The sequence below is a fragment of the Schistocerca cancellata genome, chromosome 2 (genome assembly GCF_023864275.1).
Source record: "Schistocerca cancellata isolate TAMUIC-IGC-003103 chromosome 2, iqSchCanc2.1, whole genome shotgun sequence".
Taxonomy (NCBI): Eukaryota; Metazoa; Arthropoda; class Insecta; order Orthoptera; family Acrididae; genus Schistocerca; species Schistocerca cancellata.
The window spans coordinates 111,530,352-111,551,766 of NC_064627.1; the positions used below are offsets into that span (position 1 = coordinate 111,530,352).

The following is a 21,415-nucleotide window of genomic DNA, read 5'->3' on the forward strand; positions in this document are numbered from 1 at the left end:
GCTTGGAGCACAGCGCCGGCCGCGGTGGTCTAGCGGTTCTAGTCGCGCAGTCCGGAACCGCGCGACTGCTAAAGGTCGCAGGTTCGCATCCTGCCTCGGGCATGGATGTGTGTGATGTCCTTAGGTTAGTTAGGTTTAAGTAGTTCTAAGTTCTAGGGGACTGATGACCACAGATGTTAAGTCCCGTAGTGCTCAGAGCCATTTTAACCATTTTGCCGGCCGCGGTGGTCTAGCGGTTCTAGGCGTGCAGTCCGGAACCGCGCGACTGCTACGGTCGCAGGTTCGAATCCTGCCTCGGGCATGGATGTGTGTGATGTCCTTAGGTTAGTTAGGTTTAAGTAGTTCTAAGTTCTAGGGGACTGATGATCACAGATGTTAAGTCCCATAGTGCTCAGAGCCATTTGAACCATTTTTTTTTTGGAGCACAGCGTTGTGTGGCAGTGAGACATGGACCTGGGAAAACCGGAACAGAAGAGTTTCGAAGCATTTCAGATGTAGTACTACAGAAGAATGTTGCAAATTAGGCGGACTAATGAGGTAAGGAATGAAGTAGTTCTCCGCAGAATCGGCGAGGAAAGGAATGTATCGAAAACACTGATAAGTAGATGGGTCAGGATGGTAGGACGTCTGGTAAGACATCATGGAATAACTTCCATGATGTTAGTGGGAGCTTTAAACGGTAAAAACTGTAGAGGAAGACAGAATTTGGGATACATGCACCAAATAATTGAGGACGCTGGTTGCATGTGCTACTCTGAGATGAAGAGATTGGCACAGCAGATGAATTCCGAGTTAATTGCCGTTGAAGTTAGCGAGTCAGGCAGTTGCGAGCGCAAATTCAAGCGGCCCTCCAAAGAGAGCAGTTCTAAAACCGGACAATATGAACGAAGAGTTAGCTTCGTGTAAAGCACAGACTTACAGACACCGGTTATTTAATATTGGCCCCTGTTATGTCTCTAAACGAGATTGGACTGCCGGCCGCTGTGGCCGAGCGGTTCTAGGCGCTTCAGTCCGGAACCACACGGTTGCTACGGTCGCAGGTTCGAATCCTGCCGCGGGCATGGATACGTGTGATGTCCTTAGGTTAGTTGGGTTTACATAGTTCTAAGTCTAGGAGACTGATGACCTCAGATGTTAAATCCCATAGTGCTTAGAGCCATTTGAACCATTTGAGATTGGACTCCTCCCAATTTACGTTGGTCAGGCTACCTGAAGAGCGTGTAGTGGAACACCGAAACTGGTTCTGTAAACAAATTAAATCCAAAAGAGACGACTGCAGATGCCTTAATTTTCATTTGATGTTGGCACTAAGGCAATACACGGTTAATCCAGTCACTTACGTTCCCCTAAACGAATAAGTTTATTTATTTTTGTTGCAGGCGCTATGGCGTGGTAGAGGGCAGGTTCGTGTTTGAGGGTGGCTCCCGCTGCGGGAAAGGCGAGGGAGTGCACGTGTGCGTCACGGACCAGGGCGACGAGATCACCAGGACCTTTCAGATGGCGGCCCAGGGCAAGGTCGCAGTCAGGAGGCGGCCCGTCACCAGGAACATGTCCAGTGAGTATAACACACTGCCCGTTGTACTGTAGTGCAGTTGAGGTGCCTGTCACTTCCCTGCTGGTAGTAACACAAAGTTCGTGGTACATCATCAATTTGAAGCACAAAATTAGAATGCAGACTTTCTGGAATCGTAACAATTGACTTCATCAACGAGACATAAAATCCTTTGGGCCAGTCTGTATCGGTCATTATTGTCATAGAAGTCCTTGTCACGTTTTCTGCGTGTTCTTCAGTATCCACTTTTAAATTTGAAGGAAATTTAATAGCCAAGATCGTATTCAATACTATTTATTCCTAATGACCGTTTTCGACAGCTAAGATTGTCATCTTCTGGTTTTTCAAAAACTTGTTACTTGCTCTGTTCCATTATGACAGTATCACATACACCATGGTGGCATTGTAATGGGTAGCGTGTACCACATTTCACAAAGGTTTGTAAAAAAGTAGAAACAGGTTTGTCAAATATGAAAACAATATTGTGACAAACCTGTTCCTATATTTTACAAACCTCTCTGTAATGTGCTACTTACTTTTCATATTGTAAATGAACAGTATAGCCGGAGCCAGAGCCGATTATCAGCATACAAACATCTGACAGCATTGTATGTACTATATCTGACACCTGTCTACTTGAGGAAAACTCCGAAATTGCTCCTGTATACGACTTTTTGATTGACTTAGCTCACTGACTGACGATTTTCATTTCATTTTCCTGTGCAGTGATGGACAGTCCCCGGCGGCAGATGCTACCCCGAACATCCGAGGTGTCTTCCGTTCTGGCAACACCGGCTCTGTCTGATCTATGCTCAGATGACTTATGCAGGTACGTGATCTTTCTTTTATTTCAAGTTTAATATTAACCAGTAAGAAAGTAATGTTCAGTACAGTTCCACTTTTATTTGAAGAGAAAATGATCTTGACAACTTATACAGGGTTATTCATAAATGCCTGTGGGGTTGCAGAAGACCACTGTGCGAAAAATACAAGATATACAGGAAAGTGACACGTATCAGTGGACAGAGAATCTACCCAGGTTTCGATTAATGCAACATGATGTACTTGCACTAGGAGGCAGGTATGACAAAACACTTGTACAAATTGTACACTTAATAGTGCATAAAATTAATTCCCACCATCTGATAGGAAAACCAGTGAAGATATTTCCAAAGTGGTCTACTATCGCGCCTTCCCAGACAATATGCCTCATCGATTTCCGTGAACTGGAGCACATACTTATATTTGCTGTATCATAAATGCTGTCCGTAATGAGCAACTGAACTGTAAGTTAAAATTTGGAAAGATACTGATGAGTGCCTTTTTACCAAATGTGTTGTAATTTTCGCAGTCATCTTAAGAAACTCCGGAGGTACTCATGAGTAACGATGTATAAATACGAGGTTTCTCTAGAAAGTATGCACCACATTTTTTCTTCAACAGTTCTTTATTGAACATAATAAGATTTACACACGCGAATGAATGGTATTTTATCTTTACACCCTAGTTTTCCCGTTCTATGGCCTTCCTCTAACGCGAAACAAGGGTGTGTATGCCCTGTCGTTGCCAGTCCTTGTCCTGATGGCGGAACCAGTGCTTCGCTGTGTGAATCACCTCCTCGTCGTCCTCAAAATGTCTTCCACGATTGCCATCCTTTAATGTCCCAAAATAAGTGGAAGTCCGAGGAGTCTCCCCGACCGCTGCAAATCGTGGAGCTCCGGCGAACCGCCTTCTGATGAACTCACCCTCCGTGTCCAGCGACTGACTGTACTTATGTCGACAGCAGGTGCTCCATAGACCGTGCACAATAGTTTGTGAATATTCCACACACTTTCTTTCTCTGCAGTGAGAAATTCAATGTCGACACGTTGCTTGTAACGTACATCACTACAGACGCAATTTTGAAACTGTCCTGCAGCTACGCTGTCTGTCGGAAGTGACGGAAAGTGGGCGCGCTCACTTACGAGACTTCAAATAATACATACATAACGTTTCGTACTCGTAGCGTTGTTTCCGGCTGAGAATAATAAATGTGGTGCACTACTTTCTGGGCAACCCTCTTATTTACTTAATATAATGATTGTTGTAACAATTTCTCAATAATTTGTGTGCACATCATAAATCCGTGACAAAAATACAGAGTGATTCAAAATGAACGGAATAAAAGAGAAAGTATTCCTCTAACTATAGTAACGACTTTATTCCAGAAATATATTTATTTAATATACATACATATAATGTACATAATATAGTGTACATATGGGCACATTAATAGACATATGGAGTGAAAGGATAACTGTCACAGTTCTTATGGACGCATACAGATGTTCGATGTGTGCTCCATTTGCTAAATAGCTTAGTCTATGTCCGGTACTGCGTTCCGTAACAGACCCTTTCTAATGTAGCCCACTCAGTGGAGTTAAGTGCACTATTTACACCGATTATCCAGTGCTATAGCTGCTGTAAGTGCTGCGGAAATGGGCATCTGTAAACGGTTTCATTCACACATCATCAAAGGAAAAAACTCCATTGGTGCAAGGTCAGGCGAACTAGGGCGGTCACAATATGAACTGCACGTCATTCGGCTCAGCTTGACCATTTCAGCATTGTGGAAGACGTTCGTTGAGGTGATTACATACTAGGTTATGCCAAAGTGGCGCGGTTCCGCCCTACTGCAAAATGAAGTAGGGTAACTCTTCTATCAAACAGAGAGAAAGCATATCGTGATAGGTTATCCCTGTAGCGATAGATTCTGCGCAAAAGAAAGGACTGAGGGGTATATTGCGCATAAAACATTCAGCTTCGGAGAATCACGTTCCAGAGTAGCATGCGAACCCTCTGTAGCCAGTATTCTCAAATTATGCTTGTTTGCTTTGCCATTTAAGTGAAACTTGACTTCGTTAGAGAACGCAAGTCCATCTGTGAAACCATCTATCTCCATCAGGATTATCAGCTGGTTTTAGCGGCTGCAACACTTCAGTTCTGTAATCTTTGAACTGCAGATGCTTGCACATCACATGCCACACTGTTGATTGCAGCTCATTCACTTCTCTGTTGGCACGACCTGTAGATTTTCTGAGACTTCTTTCGTAGATCGTACGAAGATTTTCGACCACTTCATTGTCGACAGTTTGCCATCCGATGGTTTGCTTCTTTGATATATATCCTGTCTCCCCGAATTGCTTGGCACATCCAATAATGTTGTGTCGGAGTGCAGCCATTTCACCAAACTTGGTCGAAAGTGTCTGTGAACAACGATTATAGTTGATTGTCGCATATTATATGCCACCGTTTTGAATAATAAGACCAGCGGCGAACAACAGCGGCGGTTTTACATTGTTTCATTGTTGGCAACTTACACTGTGAGAGTTAACCTTTGAGTCTCATTTTCTAAAGCATGCCTGTCATTTGTTTAGTCACAGGAGTACTTTCCTTTTGTCCCATTCATTATGAATCAGCCTGTGTAATAGTGTCCATATAAACTGCTGCAGGTGGCACCGTACAGGCACCTAACCCAAAGTAAATGCGAACACTTGTAAGAAATACCGTACGTAGACAGACGCACACGTGCACAGATGCAGTTTCAATGCAGTAGCTTACGCTAGAAAATACGGCGTGTGTGGCTGGCTGTCCAGGTTGCACCGCGACGGCAGCTCCCCCTACTGGCTGTCCACCGAGTCTTCCGGCGGGGCGCGCAACTCGGACCTGGACAGCAACTACGGCTGCGGCGACACGTCGTCGGTGAGCGACCACTACGACCAGTCGGCCATGTCGGGCGGGGGCGGCTGGCACGGCTCCAGCGGGCCCGGCGGAGCTCTGGAGAGGTGAGTGAGCCAGCCTCCAGCGTCACTTCGCGAGGGCAGCCGCGCTCTCCTTGCACCGAACGAGGTCTTCTCAATTGTGAAGCAAAGCTGTCCTCGACACGAAGGTTGATTTGAACGCAGCAGTGCTTTACCAGGCATGGCCGTACTGATTTTCCCCCCACAATGGTCGTAATATCTGCGCCCCCCTCCCCTCCCAATGACACCTACATCTTACTCCAAAGCCCTCACAAATTACTTGCCTTTACATGGGCTCTTAGGTCATCGTCATCACAATCAGAAGCTGTCCTGCATTTGTGACAGGTTACTGACGCCATTAGTGTCTCCATCTGATCCTGTCCCTGTTCGTCTGTATCGTAGTTATTATTTTCATACTTCCTATCCCGTTTTTCTTCTCTCCTTCCAATGTACCTTCGGTAGCTGCTGTTAGAATTGCCTACTCTGGCTGTGTATGCCCCACCTAATCTTCTTTCATTTGCTTAACCAGGTTTGGTAGAATTTTTCGTTTCAAATATTTTATTATTCCTTATGTATCCTCTCATTTTCTCCTATCTTCCCCTTATTGACATCGGGAATATATCAAATTTGACTGTTTCTCTCTCCGTCAATGTCCAAATACCATAGCTATATAGAAAAACGCTCGACAAAAAGCATTCAGTTAACCTTTTCCTTAACTAATTATAATTTTGCTTCAAAATAAGCACAACATAGACATTCACCTGTGACAGGAATAAATTTCTGAGACGTATTACAGTGGTAGAGATTTACAGAAGAAAGAGATAGTTTACATACAAGATAATTCTTGAAATACTGAAAAGCTATTAGTGAAGCAGAAAGAACTAAACATATTGTATTGTTCTAACGTCAGTCTACCTATGAAATTGAGTGAAAAGAATGGTAATATAAAATTTTGTAATTTTTAAGCTTTTAAACGGAACGTTTTGTTATTTTTATGATTAAGTTTCTTACTTTCCATCGAAAAAAGTGGCAGTGAAATACAAGAAATTATCTAATTTTATAGTGACACGTTAAACATGAGAAACCGTTTAACTGAGTAATTTTATGTACCATCAGCAAACATACTCACCAGTAAGTAGTTAAACTTTAGAAAATTTACGATCAAAGTTGTTGGAAACTAATAAACACGCTTAAAATTTTTATGTGTACAATTGAAATGAAAGAAAAAAAAAACAAAGTTCCCTGTGGTTCGAAAGAGAAACACTCTATCAATAAAGTGATGTGTAATTCTTACAGTTGGTCAGTGTATGTACTGACATTGAAATGTTGTAACATTTAACTTAGCAAAATCTTTCGGAGCACATCCTCAATCTATTGACTTGAAGGTTTACGTTGGCTAAAGCTGACAATCCATTCAATCGTTCTTGAGGATGTACTCACACAATGTTATATCTTTCACAGCCCGAGTATTGAAAAACTTGTTTCTCCTATAGCTGCGTAGACAGCTAACAGGAGGAGTTGTAAGCGTATAAAACTATTGGAAAAACTGCCAATGAAATTGCTTTTTGTAATACAAGGTTTCGAGCTTTGTAGATAACTTCCAGCAAGAAGTATGGCCGGTAAGGTAAAAATTCCATCGTTTAATTCCTTTCTGTTGTTGTCACCTCCATCACCAGCAGTTGGCATAGTCTCAAGAACCAGGCGTGCAGATTTCGGGTCGTTACCATCCCGCGACTGCAGATCATTGATACACTACTGAATCAGTGGCAGCTCATATAATGACACACTCGCATTTCACTCGCAAATGTTTATCAGACCATCTTTGCTTTTCATATCGTATACTTTCACCCCTGTCACTTTTCGCTGCTAATTACAATACACCATGTATACAAATTTGCACTTCTGGGCATCTGGTGCCCCTCTCCGCTTGGCGCCCCAAGCATCCACTTGTCCCGCTTGGGCCTTAAATCTCTCCTCACAGTTGAACGGATAGGTCATGCTTGTGTACTTGTGCTACGTTCCTGAAGGAAAAGCATTACTGAAGGTCACATGTTGATAACTCACGACTGTGTGCGTTACTCATGAGTTGGCGCAGGAGACCTAACCGTTGTCTCCGTACTGAACCTACTTTTTTTCATTTTTGTATCTGCAGCTGCAAGCACAAACATGGAACGTGATGAGAAATAGATGGCTAGACTTCATGCAACACGAGTCAGTGGTGAATGGAACTACTGTTATTCAGTGACACCATCAGTACTGAATCCACACAAGTCTGAACTTAGGCTGAAGGCTGTAATGATGAAACAGTCAAAATATAATTTTCACTTGGAGGTAGCAAAAAATAATGTAATGAAGGTAAATGGCCAATAAGAAGTCCCTTCTCCCTCCGATGCAGAAGGCAAGTCGTAGTGATGCTGTTGACAGACATTCGTAGCTACCTCAGTCGGCGTTGGATAGCAAATGGCATGGCATTGTATGTAGCAAAGTCTCTAGTCGAGATACTGATTGAAGAACTGTGGGTACATTTGGCGCCTGGCTGAGAGCTGGACTGAAGACTGCATTGAACGTGCATTGTGTCCATACTAAATTCCCTGGCGGCATATAGATACTAGACAGTGTACTTGTGATAACATGCCTTGCGCCAGCGAAGAGACCAGCAGAGCTGACGACCTCTAGTGGCACAAGGGCTGCCAGCCGGTGGCCTAGTGAGCATGTGTGGTTCAAGTTTTGTTGCTTACTGGTGTAACCCCATCTGGGCTAGGCCGCTTGTATACCACAGATATGGGAAGGACTGCAGGTCTGCTGGGCAAACGACCCACAGCCACACCTATTGCCCCTGTGAAAGATGAGAGGATGGTGCCCATCTCAAAGACTCAGGAAGATTGCGGCCGCTCGTATAACTGGTGACCCATGACACTGTGGGTGACGTCCATTGGCATGGGAGCTACAAGCGGAGACCCAGAAAATACTCATCGACAACAGATATGGGACAAAACTTGGAGGTGGCGGCAGAGACAACAGAGGCGCTGGAGGCAGAAAAATCTTTGTGGCCAACACACTAGCTGTGCGATGGTTGGGGAGCAATGAGAATCCAGCCAGGTTAAACAACGCAGAACAGTTTTATTGAAAGGTGGAACCAAATTAATCTTCTGCTGGAGAAACGTTAATCACTATATTAGGTTGCGAAAGTTCGTGATTGGCACTGAATTTAGACCAGTTTGAAATTAGGCTGAAGACTGGAATGATGGAATAGTCATAACTTGATATTCACTTGGAAGTAGAAAAAGAAAAGATCAACGACCAGTACCAAGTTCCTGGTCATCTCCGATGCGGAGGCCAACACCTGCTTATGGTAGTGACAGACACTGGCGGCTCCCTCGATCGTGGGTGGCTGGCGAGTGGCATAGCGTCATATGCAACAAAGATTCGGATCGAGACTCTGAAGACTTGTAGATGCTGTAGGCACTTGGCTCAGAGTTCGACAGAAGACTAGCTTGGAGCTGCGTTGTGCAGCTCTAAATACTCAGGTCGCTTCTAGATACTAGAGGGACTATTGGCGATAACGTGTCCCATGGAAGCCGTTTGCTGGTCTAGTCAGCGTGTGTGACTGAAGTTCTGATGTCTGCTGATGTAACCCTTTTACAGTTAGGCCGCTCGCATACGATAGATGTGAGAGTGTTCGCAGTGCTACCGGGCGAGCAGCCCAAACACCATGCATTTTACCATAGCGTGACGTTTGAAAGGCTTCGGTTCTCTTCTTTCCCGTTTTCTCCAAAGTCTTTCACAAAATGGTGTGAGCCAGGCTTACATTTTCAGAAACTTTTCCCTCAAATTAAGGCCACTACTTGACATTAGTATATTTCTATTGGACAGGAATGTCCTCTTTGCCTGTGCTAATGTACTTCTGTGTCCTTGATTCGTGCGTCATGTGTGTAGCTTCGTCTATTTCGTGACGTCACTGATTCCAATTTTTGGTTCTCTACATTTCATCGACTTTCTTCCGTTTCTACATGTACATCTACATCAATACTCCGCAAGCCCCCTGACAGTGTGTGGCGGAGAGTACCTTGAGTACCGCTATCGGTTCTCCCTTCTATTCCAGTCTCGTATTGTTCGTGGAAAGAAGGATTGTCGGTATGCTTCTGTGTGGGCTCTAATCTCTCTGATTTTATCCTCATGGTCTCTTCGCGAGATATACGTAGGAGGGAGCAATATACTGCTTGACTCCTCGTTGAAGGTATGTTCTCGAAACTTCAACAAAAGCCCGTGACGAGCTACTGAGCGTCTCTCCTGCAGAGTCTTCCACTGGAGTTTATCTATCATCTCCGTAACGCTTTCGCGATTACTAAATGATCCTGTAACGAAGCGCGCTGCTCTCCGTTGGATCTTCTCTATCTCTTCTATCAACCCTATCAGGTACGAATCCGACACTGCTGAGCAGTATTCAAGCAGTGGGCGAACAAGCGTACTGTATCCTACTTCCTTTGTTTTCGGATTGCATTTCCTTAGGATTCTTCCAAAAAATCTTAGTCTGGCATCTGCTCTACCGACGATCAACTTTATATAATCATTCCATTTTAAATCACTTCTAATGCGTACTCCCAGATAATTTATGGAATTAACAGCTTCCAGTTGCTGACCTGCTGTACTGCAGCTAAATGATAAGGGATCTTTCTTTCTATGTATTCGCAGCACATTACACTTCTCTATATTGAGATTCAATTGCCATTCCCTGCAACGATGCGTCAATTCGCTGCAGATCCTCCTGCATTTCAGTACAATTTTCCATTGTTACAACCTCTCGATACACCACAGCATCATCTGCAAAAAGCCTCAGTGAACTTCCGATGTCATCCAAAAGGTCATTTATGTATATTGTGAACAGCAACGGTCTTATGACACTCCCCTGCGGCACACCTGAAATCACTCTTACTTCGGAAGACTTCTCTCCGTTGAGTATGACATGCTGCGTTCTGTTATGTAGGAACTCTTCAGTCCAATTCGTGATGTTACTAATGTCATCCGTTTCAGTTCATAGAGTGTTCCCAATTGAATGTTCATTGTTTGCTACAGCTCCAGCAATTCTCCTTCGCTTTTACCGAGGATAGCAATGTCATCAGCGAATCTTATAGTTAATATTCTTACACCATGTACTTTAATCCATGTTCTGGATCTTATTTCCGTCATTGTCTCTTAGACGCTCAGACTGAATAGTAGTGGAGGAATCCTGGATCGCCAGCCGGTGTGGCCGTGCGGTTCTAGGCGCTACAATCTGGAGGCGAGCGACCGCTACGGTCGCAGGTTCGAATTCTGTTAAGTCGCATAGTGCTCAGAGCCATTTGAACCATTTGAAGCCTGGATCCCTGCCTTGTAAGCTTTTAAATCCGAGCATTTCTACCTTGGTCTTCCGTTCCTATTGTTCCCTGTATGTTGTTTGCGGCCTTTGTGAATGACCGGTGTGGTGGTGCCGTGGCAGGTGCGTGAGCTGCATGAGCAAGCTGGGCGCGCTGTCGCGCTCGTCGACGGCGGGCACGTGCACGCCGCTGACGCCGGGCCCGCCTGGAGCTGGAACGGCCGCGTGCTGGCTGCACGACGCCCAGCAGACGGCCGCCGGCCAGCAGGGCCGCGACGCGCGCTCCAGCGCCGCCTCCCTGGCCTCCTCGCACGGCAGCGACGGCCCGCGCTCCTCCCAGGAGGCGCCCTGCTTCTGGTAAGGCTCCTACAGGGCTGGCTACACGCATTACAGTCGGCAGATGAGAAAGGGGCAAAGCGTGATCCAAAGAATTTCTAGCAAAACGCTCAGATGGAAGTACTTGACACTAGGCTGATCAAGAGCATTCACCACTTCATTTCAGACAGAAACGTTTTTATCATAACCATTCATAAAACAACAATTCCATTAAACAATTAATCGATTAAAAGAAGCCGGCCGCGGTGGTCTAGCGGTTCTAGGCGCTCAGTCCGGAACCGCGAGACTGCTACGGTCGCAAGTTCGAATCCTGCCTCGGGCATGGATGTGTGTGCTGTCCTTAGGTTAGTTAGGTTTAAGTAGTTCTAAGTTCTAGGAGACTGATGACCACAGATGTTAAGTCCCATAGTGCTCAGAGCCATTTGAACTTTTTTTTTTTTTTTTGATTAAAAGAAGTTTACTTTAAGCCATCAGTTAGTACCGATCTCAAGACAATGTAATGTGACTCAATTAATAACATGGAGATAGAGATTAGCAGGTTGGCTAATGCTCAGAATTAAAGAGTACAATCAATTATTTTCTCAAAAAAAATTGTGTTCATTTACCACAGTTAACCAGCCCCTTATGCACAAATAGTTGGCTAAAAAGTTGCACTCTTTAAGGAAATTAACTGGATCAAAATTACAAGGATAATCAACATTTATCAATAATATTTTCTTAGAGAAATAAGGATAAGAACAATTTACATTTTGCCGGCCGCGGTGGTCTCGCGGTTCTAGGCGCGCAGTCCGGAACCGCGCGACTGCTACGGTCGCAGGTTCGAATCCTGCCTCGGGCATGGATGTGTGTGATGTCCTTAGGTTAGTTAGGCTTAAGTAGTTCTAAGTTCTAGGGGACTGATGACCACAGCTGTTGAGTCCCATAGTGCTCAGACCCATTTGAACCATTTTTGAACCAATTTACATTGAAATGATAAATATGCCCGTAAAACTGTTAGTCGACACAGTAACGGACCAGATGCAAGGACATCAAACGATGAAGTAAGCATCTTTTTGGGTCATGAAAAACAAATAGGTTTCAGTTATTACATAAAATTGCTAAAAACCATTCAACACCCAAGATTGCATAAAATATTTCTATCTTTGAGACAATAGGTTTGCCGGCCGGGGAGGCCGTGCGGTTCTAGGCGCTACAGTCTGGAACCGCGAGACCGCTACGGTCGCAGGTTCGAATCCTGCCTTGGGAATGGATGTGTGTGATGTCCTTAGGTTAGTTAGGTTTAGGTAATTCTAAGTGCTAGACGACTGATGACCTCAGAAGTTAAGTCCCATAGTGCTCAGAGTCATTTTTGAGACAACAGGTTTCAACAGACTTCGCTGTTATCTTCAGGTCTTGAAAGTCTTTTTGTTGTAAACCGAGTTCATTTTACGCAGAACCTCATGTCAAGATGTCAATTGGATAAAAGTCAACACATTATTCACTTCACATATTGGTCTGAGGTTCAGTGTAAAATGAACGCGTTTTACAACAAAAACGTTTTTAAGATCTCAAGACAGCAGCAAAGTGTGTTGAAACTAGTTGTCTTACAGAAAGAAATATTTTATGCGATCTTGGCTGTTGAATGGTTTTTAGCGATTAAAACAGATTGACGTTTAGTACTCTCAAAATGAGAAAAGTCTATTACACAAAATATTAAAGGTTCATGTCTAGGTTCCAACCACAATGAACAGCAACTTAACTTTGCCTTTTAGGTATTTATCTGTTTCATTTTATTACATAGGTATTTTAGTTCAACTGACAGCCTTCAGATTTATACGATTTACCGTGTAACCGGAATGTAGTTAATGGATTTATTTTAGTACGCCTGCACATGGCCTCACACTTTTCATTATTCAGCATCAATTGCCAGTTTTTGAACCCTACAGAAATATTGTCTAAATCATATCATAGACTGAGAAAGGGTAGATCATGTTCGGAACAAATACAAAACCTCGAAAACATTATGGCACACCAAAAATCAAGGACAAAGACATGCGTAATGTCCTTCATTGACTTAAAAAAACATATGATTCGATTGATAGAGAATCTCTATTATCAGTCCTGGAAGAAATGGGTTTTAGATAAGAAAACAACTAATATTATAAAAGCGACCCTTACAAATACATTTTCGAAAGCTAAATTTATGGTCGAATTATCGGAACCCTTTGAAATAAAAACGGGAGTGCGACAGGGGGATGGGCTTTCACTGTTGCTGTTCAATTGTGCGCTTGAGAAAGTAGTCAGAGAATGGAACACAAATATTAAGAGTGGTATAAGACTGAGATGCAAAAAGAAGAACCTTAATGAAGAACCTGCTTTTGCAGGTGATGTGGCCCTGTTTACTGAAACAATGGAAGAAGCACGGGAGCAAATCCTTGACTAAAGAAACAAGCAGCTAAAATAGGTTTTCACATCTCCTTTGAAAAAACTACGATATTGACAAACATCAAGCACTCATGTAAATACCTCAAAGTTCAAGAACAGAAGGTTGAAACAGTAAAAGAATTCAAATATCTCGGAGAATGGATTAGGTGGAATGCTAGGAAAAGCAAATCAATGGAATCCAGAAAAAATAAACTTGAATTGGCCTTCCAACTAACAAAAAATACATAAACAAAAAATCCCTTTCATGGGGGTCCAAAAGAACACATTACAAGACAATGATTAAGCCAGAAGCACTGTATGCAGCAGAAACACTAAACATGAATTTCAAAGGCCAAATGGAGAAACTTGAGCTGAAGGAAAGAAAAATTTTAAGAAAAATCATAGGGCCAAAATTTCAAGACAGTAAATTATATACATCAAAAATGAAACTCTCTACAAGAAAACTGAAAAACTTTCAGATACTCTGCGAAAAAGGAGAATAAATTTTTATGGTCATCTTCTCAGAATGAATTCCAACAGATTAACTAAACAAATCTTTGACTCTTTCCGTAACCGCAAAACGAAACCCAACTGGTTTAAAGAAACTGAGAAAAACCTAGTAGAATTAAAGATTTCAGAAAATTCACTTATTGATCAAACAGCTAAATTAATTACTGAAGATGAAAACGTAAAGTTCCAAGACAAATATACGCAAAAGTCCTAACACTTAATCACGAAAGAAGAGAGGAAAAGAAGGTAAGAAAGAATGAAGACATGCTGGGCCCTAAGAAAAGAACAACGCACACAGAAATGATTGATGCAGCGTACCCCAAAGAGGGGGAAACGAAAGAAGAAGAAGACGAGGCATTTCCTTGGGGAACGCCAGAGACTTACGTTTTACGCGACGACCTTCCATTCCTACGAACTGTGACCTTTTCTGAAAGGTCCCACGACTGAGACGATACTCCATAAGGACGCAATATCGCTGTGCCACTAGGGAACGGTAACGAAAGCTTTCAGGAAATCTGGAAACGGATTCAATTTGAGGTCCCCTGTCGACAGCGTTCATTACTTGATGAGAACATACACTGAGATGATAAAAGTCGTGGGATAGCAGTATGCACACATTCATATGGCAGTAGTATCACGCGCACTAGGTGTTAAACGACAGCGCATTTGTACTCCGGTGATACTCTTGAAGAGGTGTCGAACGTGATTATGGCCACACGTTGAGAATTAACAGACTTTGAACGTAGATTGGTTGTTGGTGCAACACGTATGGAACATTGCGTTTCAGAATTTGTTAGGGAATTCAGTATTCAGAGATACAGAGTGTCGAGAGTGTGCAGAGAACACCAGATTTCAGGCATTAGCTCTCACTATGGGCAAGAGCAGCGAAGTTTGCGTAGAGTTGTCAGTGCTAACAGACAAGCGACACTGCGTGAAACAACCGCGGAAAATGTGGGACATACGAAGAACGTATCCGTTAGGACAGTCTGGCAAAATTAGGGGCCAATGGGCTATGGCAGCAGATGAGCGACGCGATTGTCTATGCTAACAGCATGACTTCGACTGCAGCGCCCCTCCTGGGCTCGGGACAGTGTGCCATATCGCTGTGCCACTACTGTTCATGACTGGCTCGAAGAACATTCTAGACAATTTGAGCTAACGATTCGGTCACCCAGATCGCTCGACATAAATCGCATCGAGCATTTATGGGAAATAATCGAGAGGTAAGTTCGTACACAAATTCCTGAAACGGAAGCACTTTCGCAATTATGGACGGCTATAGAGGGAGCGTGGTTCAATATTTCTGCAGCGGACTTCCAAAGACTTCTGGTGTCAATACCAAGTCGAGTTCCTGCACTGCGGTGGGCAGACTGAGGTCTGACACGAATTAGGAGGTATCTGATGACTTTTCACCTCAGTAGAGAACTAGTTGTGTTTCACACAAGCGATATTTTCTGAATCCGTTTTAATTATTGTCATTATATCGTTTTCCTTGAGGTAATTCGTAGCGCAGTCCCAGCACCTCAGCAGCTTTGTTCCACCATGAATGCAAGAGGATTATACATCCGCCGCGCTGTATGATTTTGGCTACTAGCGGCGTGCTACTTTACTGCAGGGCGGGAGTTTCTTTGTATCTGGACTGCAAAAATTAATTACGGAACTTTATATTTTAGAGCTGATAATTGTAACTTCATGAACATCGGACATACATTCATCGTGCGTGTCAGGAGGAGAGAGAGAGAGTGAGCCAGCGGTGTGCCCGCAGGTACGACCGTCCACGGCTGGGCACGCCGCCGCCAGTGCTGCCCCCCAAGAGCCCCGCGCGCGCCGCCCCCGCGGCGTCGCCCTGCCGCCCCCCCAAGCCGGCGCTGACGCCACAGAGGAAGCCTCCGCCGCCGGCTCTGCCGCTGCCGCTGCCGCTGCCCCTGGCGCTGCCGCTGGGGCGTCCGGCCGCCTGCCAGAACCCGGCCTGCGCATGCGCGTGCACGCGGTTCGCCGCCGCCTACCGCCGCCTAGCCTCTACCGACTCCGCCACCTCGCCCTACGACAATTACGACGTGCCCAAGCCGATACTCGGGCATCTAGCCGTCAAGGTACTTATCTTCATACCACACTTCTTGTTTGTTGCTGACGTAGGCACTTTTCTTTTTTTTTTTTTTTTTTTTGTGTCATCAGTCTTCAGACACTTGTTTCACGCGACCCGTCACGAATTCGTCTCCTGTGGCAAACTTTTCATCTCACAGTAGCAATTGCAACCTACGTCGTCAATTATTTGTTGGAAGTATCCCAATCTCTGTGTTGCTCTGCAGGTATACCCTCTACATCTCCCTCTACTACCATAGAATTACCCCTGATGTCGTATCATCCTGTCTCTTCTGCTTGTCAGTGTTTTCCATCTATTCCTTTCCTCGTGGATTCTGCGAAAGTCTTCCTCAGTGCATCTAATTTTCAACATTCTTCTGTTGCATCGTATCTCAAAATCTTCGATTTTTTCCTGTTCCTGTTTTCCGACAACCCATGTTTCACTTAATATGAGACAAATGGTCCACAAATATCGGGTAAACCTCAAACGTGAGTGAAAAATGTTGAACGTGTGATGACGCGAAATGACGTACCTCACCGCACGTGCATCAGTTGAGCCTATCAGTCTGTCACACCTGATCATACCAAATATTTGAATTATTCACGTCGTTGTGGCACTGGGACTACGTGCGCAACTTTGGCGCATGTTGCAGGCAAAATTGTTTCATTGTTTTGAACAGTTGTGTGTTTAAATTGAGTTTTTTTGTGGTTTTAGGGCCTACAACTACAGTAGTCATTAGCGCCCAGACTAAGTTATGAACGCACTACGAGGCACAAGGTTAAAACAGCAACTAAAAAGGACAACACTATAAAAGGCACATTAACAGGCCAGGGATTAAAAGAAAACAGCATAATCAAATGTCATTAGACAGGTTTGTCAAGTGGATAAAACAGCTACTCCTGGGTCATCCGCTAAAAAGTCATCCAGAGTACATGGCAGGCCAAGATCAATGCGCAGTGTATTAAAATTCAAACAGGACGTTAAAATGTGACGTGCCGTCAGCAATTGCCCACATGGGCAGACCGGCGCCGGCGCAGCCGTCAGCAGATGGCGATGGCTGAACCGGCAGTGTCCAGTCCGTAACCGGGCCAAAACGACCTCCTCCCGCCGAGTTAAATTGAGGTAAGGATTATCGGTCTAGTTTACTGCAAAGTACAGTATAACAAAAATTTACCGTATTGCGTCACGAGTAAATGAGTATAAGGTTCCGAATTTTGTCGTTACCAGTAGATGACGGACGTTTTCTTTACCAAATAATGTCTGTAACAAAACAAGAAGTGACATCAAGAAAGGAACAAAAAATACGTACAGTTTTTGTTTGGTTATAGCGATGATAGTAATTTTGTGGTTTCTACGTTTACAGCAGACCACATTCACAAAAGGCGTTCGAAATTTGTTCTGTTGTGCAGCGATATGCAGCACCACCCCCACCGGCGAGGTCAGTATTTGCAAGCCCAACCCCTGCACGTGCGACGAGGTACGTCATCAGGTGACGTCATTTCTTCAATACTTGTCAGCCGCTTATAGGGTACATCCCGACATTTGCGACCCCGTGATTCTTATATTAAACTACTTATCGCAGCAATGTCTACGTCGCTTCGGGCATTTTTAAACTTTAAGGAGAATCACCCTTTATATATGGTGATACCGTGAGAATGTTAGAAATTTTCAGGGATGACGGACAAGTGTTAGGGAACCTGGTCCGAAAACGACCGACTGAAAAATTAAGCAAAAATTGTTCTGGTACCTCTGATAGCGGAATACTTGTAACGATACTGTTGTTACTTCGAGTTTATGGGTAGGCAACTTTCAGAAGTACTAGTATGGACCAGGACAAGAAAATAATGTCTAGTAAATATGATATGCTTACTTCGATAGCTATGAGCAGTTGTTGATCTTCGCTACCTTGCAAGAAATCTCTTCTACTGAACAAGTTCACGTAGCTCTTAAAGTATGCATTTTAGAGCCCTTATTTTCTGGAAAAGTTTTTCTTGTTTTGTTCCATACAACGTTCTCCAAAATAATGAGAGCAAATAGCTTGAAGTAGAAGAGATGTGTTCACAGTACCGAAGATGAATAAGGGCCCATAGCTCTTAAGCTATGAGTTTTAGAGCCCATGTTACTGGACGTTTTGTCTTATTTTGGTCCATGCTATCATATCTGTAACTTTCCTGCCTTATAATCTCAGCATCAACAGTAACGGTACATCTACTCAACTGCCACACGTATCGAAATGATTTTCACGTACAGCTTTCGGCACAGTCGATTCTAGACGAGGTTCCCTTTCCTGTAATTGATACAGTTATCGTGCTCCATCTTCCCAAAAAATTGTAGAATCATCACGGAATCACTTTGTATACTGTCAGGATAAATAAGGGTGGACAACGTCGCTTAGAACCGCGAGATAAGTTTAAAACTCTTTCGCTAATCAAAAACTGATCGTCAACTAAAAGATCTGCATTTTCCTTTTCCATTCTTCTGTATCTCTTTCTTGTAAGTAACTTAGAGGTATGATCTCGAAGATACGGAATTAAGTTTGACAGCACCTGTGATTGTACGTCACAGGAGTATAACTTGTCTACACGTTTCCCACTTCACCCTCTGTCTTTCTTCGTCAGTAACATTTCACTTTACACACACTTACCAGATTCATTTACACAGTGCAAATAGGGACACATCCTTCCCTGATCAGGAAGGATAGGTTTCCTTCAATTATTCCATACGGCATCTAATCTTTTGCTTAATTTTAATGTTTATTTAAATGTTTCTACTTTGTTAATTTCCAGGACCAGATAAGCAACTTGAGACCAGCCGGACAAGGCGACGTTCCTGACGGGTACTACGACACGCCCAGGAGTCTCAGGGAACACCTGACGACTCCCACCATGGACTCTCAGTCACCGTACGGAAATTACGACGTCCCAGCGTCCGCGCGGCCGGTGCAGAGGTCCTGCGGCTGCGGGATGAAGTACCCCAGAACTCCTGTGTCTGCGTCTGCGGACAGCCCAGTGGAGAGGCACTCCTGCCCCTGCCAGAGGATGATGGGCTGGGCCGAGAACCTGATGACGCTGCCCTACTGCAAGCGCGGTAACGGCGTCGAGAACACCACCATGACCATCACCAAAGTGAGGCTCAGCGGCGAAGGCAAGATGCCGGTCGTCAGCCCCAATGGCGACATAGCCATCTACAACCCCAGCGACAGCGTCAAGAAGTTTGTGCGCAACGACTCTGCTCCGAGTCTGCCGCACCAGTTCCACCGCGACGGAAGCTCCTACGGACTGCCCGAGGAAAGGAGCGGCATTGCTGCCGGCGTCACCCTCGAAGTGTCTAAAGTTAACTCTCTCGATAGGAACATGAAACCAAAATTCAGGGATTACGCCAACCTGGCCTTTTCAGAGTCTTTAGAGTACTACGAGAACGCCAGAGACGTGCTCAATCGAGCAGGTATGGGACAGCAAGTAACAGACTTGGTGGATCAAGATGTTTCCCCGTCCATGCCACAGGAAAGAATCAACGTATGTGATAAGTGCAGGCATACGTGTCAGAACACTGAAGGTAACTCTCCAGGACAGAGTGATGAAGCTGAAACTGCAGTTCCTCCTGAAGAAGACAGTAATGCAGAAAGTGAGAAAGTAGATGCTGACTACGTTTCAATGCAGTCAGTTGCGAAAGCTCTTTACAGAGACACAGAAAACACCCACCACGACAATGCCAAGAGTGAAGAACATCTAGTGCCAACAGTTGCAACGAATGAACATGAAATGAGTGGTGTGTCTCTTGTGGCGGCAAGTTCTCCACTAGGTAGCAGACAGACTGAGAAGTCCGCGAGTAGTCCCAACTTGGAAGAAGCAAAAAGCCTGCTCGAAGTGGCCGATATCTTGAAGCGACACGCGCCGCTAGACGAGCTGGACGCTTCCTCCCAAATGGAGGACTCTAGAAAGCAGCAGTTCGCCAACAGGAAAAGGTCTAGTTCAGCCGATGCCTCCAGATTCATTGACGATGTTGAAGATGAACCCAGTTCCCTCGATGGCCCCGTCTCTCTCCCACAAGCTGGAAGCTGCGACAGTGTCATTCATTCTCAAGTGATGGTCGCTGATAACGTGGAACCATCGTCCAATAAGGCAGTAGAAGTTCAACAGGAGACGTCACCTCATGTTCCAGAACCGAGCGCTGTCACCTCGACGTTACATGCAACTGAAGCACGGATCGCGTGCATGCGGCGGTCCTCGAGCGTTCCTAGCCACAGAGCAGCTTCCGCGGTGAGTGGCAACAATCGCGATTCCTCCAGTTCAAACGATTCTGGCGTTTCCATCGCGTCGCTGAGGCACCGAGGAGGTGACTTCGCCGAGTTTGAGCTGCCGTTGACCACCTCTATGTCCGCGAGACGACACCATATGGCCATGCGCAGCAGTGGGAGCCACCAGCACCATCACCACCACTCACCCGTGTCGTCCGGAGTCAGCGGTGGGGGCAGGGGTTCACCTTGTCTGCACTCTTCTCTGCCCCGCCGCTCCAAGTCTGTGGACCCGCTCAGAGACATCACCTTCCAGTTCACTGAGGTGTCAGACGACTCACAGCAGCAGCAGGCCAAATGTTCCTCTGCTGAAGCTGAGGTGCCAGTCTGCCCAAAACGCAGAGGTGAGTCCACCCAAATGAGTGTGTAACTTATCTTTAAACTATTGTGGGAACGAAGAGATTCAAAGATCCATGTTCACATTTCACCTGTCCACGTTCTGTAGCAATTGAAATACTTTTCCTTAAGCAGAAAGTGCCTTGACATGTTTGTTAGCCGGTAAAAGGTGTTTCTTTAACGTATGCTACTGCACTGGCGTCACGTGGTTGGTAGTTTATTTATCCCGGCCAAAGATCTACGTATATATGAGGAAATTTCCTTCGTACCATCGTATGAAGTAGCTAGTTACCTGCACTGTCTTCGATTTATTATTCCAGATACACTTCTGTAACTTTACTCCGAATATGTGTCATGTTCGACCACATGATTTGGAATTATCGACCATTTCCATGGACAGTTTTGCCAGTGTTTGATTTGCCTACATCATTATGTTGCATGGGTAGACAACCATGAAATATAACACCCAAGAACTTCTTCCACGACCATCTGAAGTTCTACCTTACTTGACACACTCGCGGATCTTGCTCTTAGACAAAAATATGGAAATGCCGCGAGAAATGCAAACTTGAAGATAAATGGAGATGCTAAGCTTGCGAGCTTCACTGTTGTATTTGACCGCAAACAGCCTCTGTGCAAAATGTACTCATCATGATGAAGGGTCAATCGTTGTCAGAACAGTGTTCTGTATAGTTGTGAGTGCATTATGTCGGATCTCAGTAAATTTGAAAGTGGACAAATTGATGGTTCTGGTGTGGAGGATACTTCA

The 21,415-nt window shown here is 44.6% G+C and overlaps 1 protein-coding gene across 1 annotated transcript in view; it reads left to right on the forward strand.

Annotated features, from left to right (window-relative positions):
• Positions 1-21,415, forward strand: part of LOC126151398 (uncharacterized) — a 447,489-nt gene that overhangs the window by 411,624 nt on the left and 14,450 nt on the right. The window contains exons 6-11 of the mRNA XM_049915938.1: positions 1,380-1,555; positions 2,279-2,381; positions 5,188-5,376; positions 10,808-11,041; positions 15,699-16,026; positions 18,803-20,654. Of these exons, the coding sequence (XP_049771895.1) occupies positions 1,380-1,555; positions 2,279-2,381; positions 5,188-5,376; positions 10,808-11,041; positions 15,699-16,026; positions 18,803-20,654 (2,882 nt within the window). The remainder of the gene's footprint in view (positions 1-1,379; positions 1,556-2,278; positions 2,382-5,187; positions 5,377-10,807; positions 11,042-15,698; positions 16,027-18,802; positions 20,655-21,415) is intronic.